The sequence below is a fragment of the Propithecus coquereli genome, unplaced genomic scaffold, assembly GCF_000956105.1.
Source record: "Propithecus coquereli isolate 6110/MARCELLA unplaced genomic scaffold, Pcoq_1.0 Scaffold34, whole genome shotgun sequence".
Taxonomy (NCBI): domain Eukaryota; kingdom Metazoa; phylum Chordata; class Mammalia; order Primates; family Indriidae; genus Propithecus; species Propithecus coquereli.
Window position 1 is genome coordinate 7832118 of NW_012149063.1, and position 9481 is coordinate 7841598.

At 32.9% G+C, this 9481-nt stretch overlaps 1 protein-coding gene across 3 annotated transcripts in view; it reads right to left on the bottom strand.

Annotated features, from left to right (window-relative positions):
• The window catches only part of ATF2 (activating transcription factor 2), a 107729-nt gene that overhangs the window by 24825 nt on the left and 73423 nt on the right, over positions 1-9481 (bottom strand). For all 3 annotated transcript variants that reach the window (XM_012650752.1, XM_012650750.1, XM_012650751.1), the window contains one exon: positions 3086-3235. In XM_012650752.1, coding sequence (XP_012506206.1) covers positions 3086-3235 — 150 coding nt within the window. The remainder of the gene's footprint in view (positions 1-3085; positions 3236-9481) is intronic.

The window sequence follows — 9481 nt, forward strand, 5'->3', positions numbered from 1 at the left end:
TCCATTATTCAATCCTTTGAAAATTACTGATAATAAGTTACTAAATTAAAAAGTTTTACAGCTTCCTATTGAAATTCATGATAGGAAACCATGTTTTCTATGCTATTTTACAGTTAAACACATCTTACATTAAATCTGTCAATTTTCTTTTTTTTAAAATTTCAATAGATTTAGGGGGTACAAGTGTTTTTTGTTAATTGTATAATTGTTTAATGCAGAAGTCAGGACTTTTAGTGTACCTAAAAGTCACCAGAATAGTGTACATTTTACCCAATAGGTAAATTTTTATCCCTCACTCCCGTTGCATCCTCCCCCTCCTTAGTTTTCAATCTCCGTTACACCACTTTATGATCACATATATCCCTTGTTTAGCTCCCACTTACAGCAAGAACATGTGGTATTTATTTTTCCATTCCTAAGATATTTCACTTAGGATAATGGTCTCTAGTTTCATCCAAGTTGCTGAAAAGACACTATTTCACTCCGTTTTATCAATTTTCTTTAAAAATTGGTTTCTCTAAAATTAAGGAGTGAAATTATGTATATACTTTGGTGTATGCAGTTTTCTTCAGTTTTTGAAATTTAGGGTCAGAATTTTTTTAAGGGTCAGGTTCTTGTAATACATGCTCATTTTCCTGGTAGGTAGAATATCACAGAAGCCTTGATTTTCATTTTAATTGGTCCTCCTGTCCCCCAGTGGATCAGCTTGGTTATCTCAGAACAGCCAGAGACAGAAATCTGTAGTCATCAGTCATACTGTCTAGTGTCTAGGACTATACAATAGGTACCTCCCAAGCTTCTACACACCCCAAAACTGTGCCACAGAACACTTGAATATGGGAGACAGAAAATGAATTCTTGGAAATGTTATGAAGGCAAGAACACTTTGTGGCTATAGGCACATGATCCAAAGAAAAAGTCTGAAAACAATCTTTTGTCTGTAATTAATTATATTTTAAAATGGTGTGAACAAATAAAATTTATTTTCTCCTAATCTGTGTAACAAGCAAAATTCTTATATAAGGCTCAAGATAAGTTCTGCATGTAAATCACCAAAATTTCTCACTCTACAAATACAAAGCTATCATTTAATTCCTTTGTCCAAATAACTAGCATTAAAAATTAAGAGTTATTTCACTTATAAAGTACTTAAACTGTAGTAAAGATCAAGCATTAAACTGAATTTTTTTTTACCTACATCATTGCAACTTAATCTTTTAGAAAAATATTTCTATGGCTGGCTTCAAGAATTGCAATCTTGAAATATTTTTTCTTCATCCTCTTATCTTTCTTATTGAGAATAGCAGGTTTTTTCTTTTACTCATTTGGCTGAATAAGAGAGAACAGTTTTTGGTTTTTGTTTTTAATTTATTTAACTCATTATAGCAAAGACTAATCACAAATATTAGTAGAATAGCAGAAACTATTACAGAGTTACATTTGTATATTTTTATGCCTAACAAGGATATGAGGCTGCTTACACTCCTATACTACTCCTTCTCTCCCCACTTCCATTGATTCATTCATTCCGAAAATATTTATAGGAACTATTCTAGAAACTAGAGAAAAAGCAGTGAACATCATGTAGGTTTCCATCCAATACAATAAAATATAAAGATGTAAGTAAAAATTAGATGTAGCTAAACTATAATTAGTGTAAGAAAATAAAGGCTTAATAAAAATAAATTATATTCATTTCTTTAAAAAAAAAAAAAAACCCTTTAAAAATGTAAAAACCATACTTGGCTTACACACCCCACAGAAACAGTCAAGGGCTACATTTGGCTTGTAAATCACAATTTGTTAACCCCTGAATTATAACATAAACATACACACCCACACACACACCCACCCACTCTCTCTCTTTCTTTCGGCCCCTAAGTTGTTCAGTGGATGACAACAACTACATTCCAGTTTATCTTAACTTTTGTAAAGACAAAACACACTTATATAAATACCCACACTTAGGTGGCAATCTAAAACTTGCTGTTTACCTGTGTTTCTTTGACTAAAAACTTTTGCTTTTTAATGCCAATGCTAATATTCTTCAAGTAGAGAAAAGGTCTAAATAGAGTTCTGAAACATTTAACAGAAATATAATAATCCTTTACTATAGAAATACACTGTAGACACAGAAATATCAATCATCTGATAAGCACTCGCAAACTAGACATACGTGAAAACGGCCTCTCAGTATAAATAGCGGCCACAAAGCATATCTACTCCTTTGGTGATGCTTCACACGTTTTAATTCAAAAGCCATTTGAGTTATGTTAGTAATATAATACATACATATATTTGTATATGTAAATCTATATCTATATATTTCTCTAAAAGACTTGTGATTACCTAGAAGTCAGGTAAGGTTACTTTATATAATAAAAAGCAGTAATGTTTTATAATGAGTGAGCAAATATTAAAATCAGAAACAAGAATCATTAAAGGAAAAAATGGCTCCTCTTTGGGACATCTGGAACAGTAATTAACAGCCCTATACACTGGGCTGGAGAGGCCATCACAATACTAGAATATAATATGTATTGTAATCATGAACATACAGCATTTAAGGAAACAGGAATATCAATGATAATTTTTTTAAAAAAATCTCAAAAGACTCTTTAGAACTCTCAGTTTTGCTACTCTAAAAAGAACATAAGGTTTATATACATTTCTGAAGAATACTGCATTTCTCAACAATATCAAAGAAGTTGCTATTGTTTATAAAATTTATAGAACTTAACCTGTTAAAATTTTCTACAACATAAACACTCAGGTTATACAGGTAATCTGAGTATTTTTGTATCAATACTTGTATATTGATATACCTTTTCCTAAGGTTTTTTCATACACTTTTAGAATAATTTTTTCAAAGTACGTAAAGAAGTCACACAAATTACACAGCATTTGTCTTTTTTTAAGAGATGAAGTCTCACTATATTGCCCAGACTGTACTTGAACTTCTGGGCTCAAGGGATCCTCCCGTCTCAGCCTCCCAAGTAGCTGGGAGTACAGGTGTGTGCCACCATGACTATCTGTACTGTCTTTATAAAAAGGACAGAGTGCTGAATGATGAAAACACACATACCGGAGTTTCTGTAGTAGATGTGGCTGGCTGTTGAGATGACTGTGGTCGAGATTCCTCTGACTGAGTCCTAACCAATCCACTACCATGACCTTTGACAGTATCACCATTGGTAACTGGAGGATGTTGCTGGGTCAAAGCAGCTTTTAATCTCTGAAATGCAAACACCATTAAAAAAAAAAATCACCTGCTTTACACCGGAATTCAACTCTCAAGATACTCTTCAGTTAAGCAAAAAAGATATCTGTTAAAAAACACAAACACATTTGGCTTTAAAACTAGATTTCATTTATTATATTTCATTGTGTTCCTAAGATCATTATAAATAAATATCAATAAGACAATTTGACCTTCGGAAAACATCTCTGAGTCTTTTTGCCTAGTGTAGTACTACTAGAAGAGTCCCTACTTTGCTGTTTCTAATCAATTTTCAGAAAAGAGTAAAACATAAATACACTGTTAAAACCATTGATCTGTTTTCTGATCTCAAGAGTGCTGTCTTTTGCAGAGTGTTGTATAAATGAAAATATAGCCTTCTGAACCTGGCTTCTTTTCCTTAGCATAATGCACTTGAGATTCATCCATGTTTTGATATCAGTAGTTTTTCAATGAGTTTTTAATTAGATAATATCCCCACTTTACAGATTAAGAAACCAGAGATCATTTGCTCAAGGCCACACAGCCATTAAGCTAGTTCAAATCCTGTATTTGAACACAGATCTCATTAATTTCAAAGTACACAAGTTTTCCCTGGCACCATGCTGCATACTTTATACTTGATGCTACCAGAAAACACAAGGAAAGATCAAGAAAGATAGTCAGAGGCTATATGGCTTAAGGATTCAAAAACAATCAGTAAAGATTGAGAACACCAGGTCTGATACTGCAACTGGCAAGCTATGTCACCCAGGATCTGGCATGTTTTCTCCCTCTTTTCTGACAGACTACTACTTTATGAACTTATAAAAAGCACCACATATGTAAAGTCCTAGTGTCTTCACGATTAGTACATGTAACATATTATAAAGTCTTATACAGCTGAAAAGACATTTTAGGGTCAGAACTTAACTTTACCTCAAACTATTTGTGACTTTGAACAAATCATTAATCTTTGAGTCTCAGTTTCCTTATCTGTAAAACTTGGAATAATGACAACTAAACTGGGAATAATGATAAATTCCTTGCAGGGTTGAGTTAAAAATTAAATATAACATGCAAAAATCTATCTAACTCATAAAAGAGTTTCTCATATGTCAGTTTCCTTATTTCTTCAAGAGTAGCTATCAAGGCCTCTATATTCTTAGCATGTGGGTGGGGGAACATCAAAGAATTAGGAGAGTTCCAACATTTGAATTTTCAGAATGTACTTAGAGGTCATCTTAGGCATTGGTTTGGCCCCAGAAACATTTTATATGTAAAATACGTCCTAGATTACATTATACACTGAGTCTTTCAGAATCCATACAAGATTCCTAGTTCCTTCCTTTTTTAACAATCAGAAACTACTATATTCGTAGCTAAGACACAGGAAATTAGGACACTAAGAACTGATGGGACAATATGGAAGCAGATGGATTAAAGCTGAAATTAGATGAGTCACCAAAGCAGTAGCTGACTGGAATCAGATAGGAACACTTTAAGAAAATGATCAATAAAGATTGAGAGTAGAAAGACAAGAGTTGAAAAGTGTGAGTCATATATATAAACAGAACAAAGGAGGAGAATCTGAGGAGGGGGTCAGTCTGCATACTTCTATCTTTTATAAACAGAATGTTAGATATCAAAATACAATGAACAGTACCCAGTCTATAGCACTATGTTGAGGCTTTCATTTTTGGATATAAAATGAACATAAATGTAACTAGAGGTTGCAATGTGAGGCTTGGTAAATTATGTGTTGGCAAAACACTTTTAAGTCCTTAGGTAGAAAACATCATAGAACTGAAGAGCATTTAAAGTTTTATAGTGAAGAGCTTAACTCTTAGAATTAATGAAATACAGTAACTGCACATAGGGGAGTCTGAAGTACATAAACATCACTCTCTTGAATAATCTTTAGTAGGGCAAGTTACTACCTTATAGAGCACTTAAAAGAAGCATCAGTATTCATTCATTACCCTCCCTTGACTGCCCTAGGGTATACAGTACTCATCCAGTGAAAAAGCTCTAATGTTTGCTTCATGCTGTTACATTGATTACAATGGGTCTGACTTGGAAAGTGTGCCACTGGGTATAAAATGCAAGAAAAAGGTTTTAAGGGTTAATTAACACTACTCTGAACTGCCCATTAATTTTTTTAAAACTACAACAAAAATGCATGTATGCTTAAAAAAATTAGAATGAGTTAGGTGAAAAAAGCAGTTACTACACATCATTCACATACATTTTACAACTAATATAAGGATACCTACAATCCACTCATATATTTGTTAGAAGCATTGTAAAAAGGCCAAAAATTTTGGTTTAAAAAAATTAATGAAAACACATATAAATATAATGGACGTTTATTTTACAGTAGTATTTTGGAGTTAGCAGAGATAAGGGAAGTCCATTAGTCTGATCACCATTTTACAGATAAAGAAACTTCCAAAGAGTGAAGTTACTTCCCAGAATCATAGAGTGAGTTAGCAGAGATAAAACCAGAATTTCTGTCATTTGACTCCCAGTTCACCGAACATATTTTAAACAAAAGCTTTGCCAAACTAGAGCTCTGGTCTAATATTAAGTATTCTAAGTAATCAAGTTGAATATCAGACATTGGTCAGTTTATTACTAACGTCAACATTTCTCCCAGTAGGGAAATTTAATATACATAAATAAAGATTGGGTACTCTGAGAAATAAAGATGAAGCACTCAGAAATTAAATAAGATTTAAAAAGTCTATATTCAACATGTACAATAAAACATAGGCATAATTGTAATTTAACATAAAGGTATACACTGTTTACAAAATAAAAATATCTTATATTTCTGAGAAGCAGACTAGTATCTTAATGTTTAAGTTTTAGCAATTTTAGTTCAACTACTATATTGAAAACTTTTTTCCTAGAGAGATATATGGATTGTGTCAATTAATTAAAAGGTGAAGTGTCTGTTGTGCTGACCAATATGACACATTCACTTTAAGAGGTGTTCTGCTAAAAATAATTTGTTATTCAGGTTCTATGTTGCACCTCTGAAAATAAATTTTATCACATCTGTCAGAACTTGGTAGGAACAAACTACTCCATCATAGTTCAAAGAAAAAAGATAATGTTCTCTAGAAACAATTTATGAAAAAGTCAGATCCATATTTCATATGTGCCACAAAAGCTCATCAGAGTAATAACCCTCCTTCTCCTGGGTGTTATCCTACCATCTGCTGCTCTATTACTTATCTTTATTTTGCAACTAATTAACAGCATAATCTTCTAAATTCAGCAAGTTAATTATCATTATTGTGGTCTTTGCAGCATCATCAGTCCTCATGAAGTCTTGTCTCCCCACCCAAGAGAACATACGAAAATGAAGTAGGTTGGGAGAGGGTCTGTTTCTTCGGAGCGGGCTCATTAGGTATTTGCTGATTAGCTTGGCATGCAGAGGCAGGTCAGAAGAATTCTGCTGAACATGAGGTTCCATGCAGGGCCCAACCAAGTTAATGTAGGGTTCTGAACATTTGCCAAGATGCCCTCTGTCAGCTCTCAGTAGAAACCCCCTGCAGAAAACCTACTGGCTACCCACTGTGTACAGAAGATATTTCTCAGTTTGTCACACAAGTCTTAAAGGAATGATTCTGGAGGATACTACTCAAACACTTTACTAAATCTTCTTAAACAAAATTCCTAGATAATTAACATTTTCTTATTCAGAAGAGTTACTTTTTGATTACAAATATTATACATAAGAAAATTGTTTTATTAGAAGAGTAATACAGAAAACAGATATCTATGGTTTATCTGCTTAATGACAAACAAAACCTCTAAATCTGAATTTGGTGAGATCTAGTATAATTCTTGAAAAAAACAGTTCCTGGGATTTTTCTGTGGTATTAAAAAGTACTAGATAACCTTGTGTTTGTGGGTTCCCATCCCCATTTCTTTACCACGTTCTTACTTTTCCAAAGATTTGAAGTTCTTAAAAACGTTTTCTTTTTAAAAATGCTTACTTTGAAGAATTTTTTTTTAGCAGAAAAGGAAGATTTGAGTATTTATAGTAGACACAAACAATGCATACATAATAATTTCCTGTAGGCACTGGGCATCTGAAAATCAGAGAATTACAAAAGTATCCCTGTCTATCTTAGGACACAGAATAAGTTTCTCTTTAGCTATAGCGTGCTACTCACTCTTACGTGTTCCAATCCCACCATTTCACTTCCTTACTTTACTCTTTGTATCTATTTCTCTCTATTTATTTATGAGACAGGGTCTTGCTCTATTGTCCAGGCTAGAGTGCAGTGGTGTCATCATAGCTCAGTGTAACCTTGAACTCCTTGGCTCAAGGGATCCTCCTGCCTCAGCCTCCCAAATAGCTGGGACTACAGGACATGCAACCATGTCTGGCTAATTTTTCTATATTTTGTAGAGATGAGGGCTTGTTCTTGCTCAGGCTGTTCTTGAACTCCTGGCCTCAAGTGATCCTCCCATCTTGGACTCCCAAAGTGCTAGGATTACAGGTAGGCACCACCACACCTGGCTAATTTTTTTTTTTTTTTAATTTTTTAAGTGACGAGGCTCTTATTTTTTAACCAGAGGTCCTTTTAACAGAATCACCACTTCTCCACTGCTATACTATACAGCCATGTCATTAACAAATCGTGACCACAAAGGTCAAATAAGTCCTTGAGAGAGATGCAGCTTTAAATACCTATATTAGAAAAAAAAAAAGATGTAAATCGATAATCTAAGCATCTACCTTAAGAAGCTAAAAGAGATATGCAAACTAAACTTACATAGGAGAAAAGAAATATTAAAGACAAAAGTAATAACCAATGACAGTACAAACATACTATTAAGAAAAATAAAGGCAAGCTACAGACTAAGAGAAAATATTCAAAAGATATATATATCTTTAACAAAAAACTTGTATCCAGTATATATAAAGAATTCCTATAATGTGATAATGAAAGGAACACAATGCAATTTTTAAAATGGGCTAAAGACTTCACAAAGAAAGTCTGGACAAAAAGGAAACACAAATTAAAACCATGAGACACTGCTACACAACCCTAGAATGTCTACGATTATAAGGATAGTGAAAACCAAATGTTGGGAAGAACGTGGGAACGACTGGAATTCCCAAACACTGCTGGCAGAAATGTAAACTCTTGGGAAAAGGTTGCATAATTTCTTATATAAAGTTAAATGTATACCTATCCTCTGAGTCAGCAATTCTACTCTTAGGTATTTCTTTAAGAAAATGAAAATATATGTCCCTGAAAGAGTTACATAAGAATGTGCACAGTAGCTTTATTCACACTAGCTACACACAGGAAACCATTCAAGTGTTTATCAAGAGGGGAATGGATAAAGATTGTGGTATGTTCACACAGTGGCATATCACAGAGCAACAAAAAAGAAGCAAACTAGGATCCATTCAACAACATGTATAAATCTCAGAGACATATGTTGAGCTAGACACAAGAATATATAGTGATTCCATTCACATGAAACTCTAGAATTAATCTATGGTGACAAATATCAAAACATATGGGGGAAAGGACAGACTGCGAAGGGAAATAGAGGAACTTTCTGCGTAAATGTTAATGTTCTATATAACAACAGTGGTATGGGTTACACAAATGTTTTATCAAAGCTGTATAGTTAAAATTGGTTCATTTCAATGTATGTAAATTTTACATTAAGAAAGACTTATTAAAAATTACTGAATAGGGATAGAGAGAAGACAGAGGTATAGATAAACAAGAATGGTAGTATACTGCTGATAAATGAAGCTGGGTGATGAGTACATGGATATTCATTATACTATCCTGTTTACTTTGTATATATATGAAATTTTCCATAACGAAAAGGTAAAAAGACAAAAAGGAAGTAGAATTGAAATTATTTTAATTTCTTATGTCATAATAAAAAATAGGACAACCTTATTTATTGTTCCAATTAAAACAGGCAATCACCTAAATATGAATACTTTACATTAGGAAAATTCTTATAAGAAATTTAATTGGATTATTAAATTTAAGTGGAGCAATCTGTGACCTTCCCATGCTATTTTTGGATCTTCAATGACTGTTTTTCATATATTAATTTATAAAAGTTATAGTGTCGGTATTTTTTTAATATATAAGCATACAAAATATTTTTATTCTTTTTAATTTAATTTCCTGGTGACCTAAAAGTTATTTAGGTTAGTGTTAAGTTTAATAGTTTCTAGAAATATGGCCTACTCTTGCAGATAAA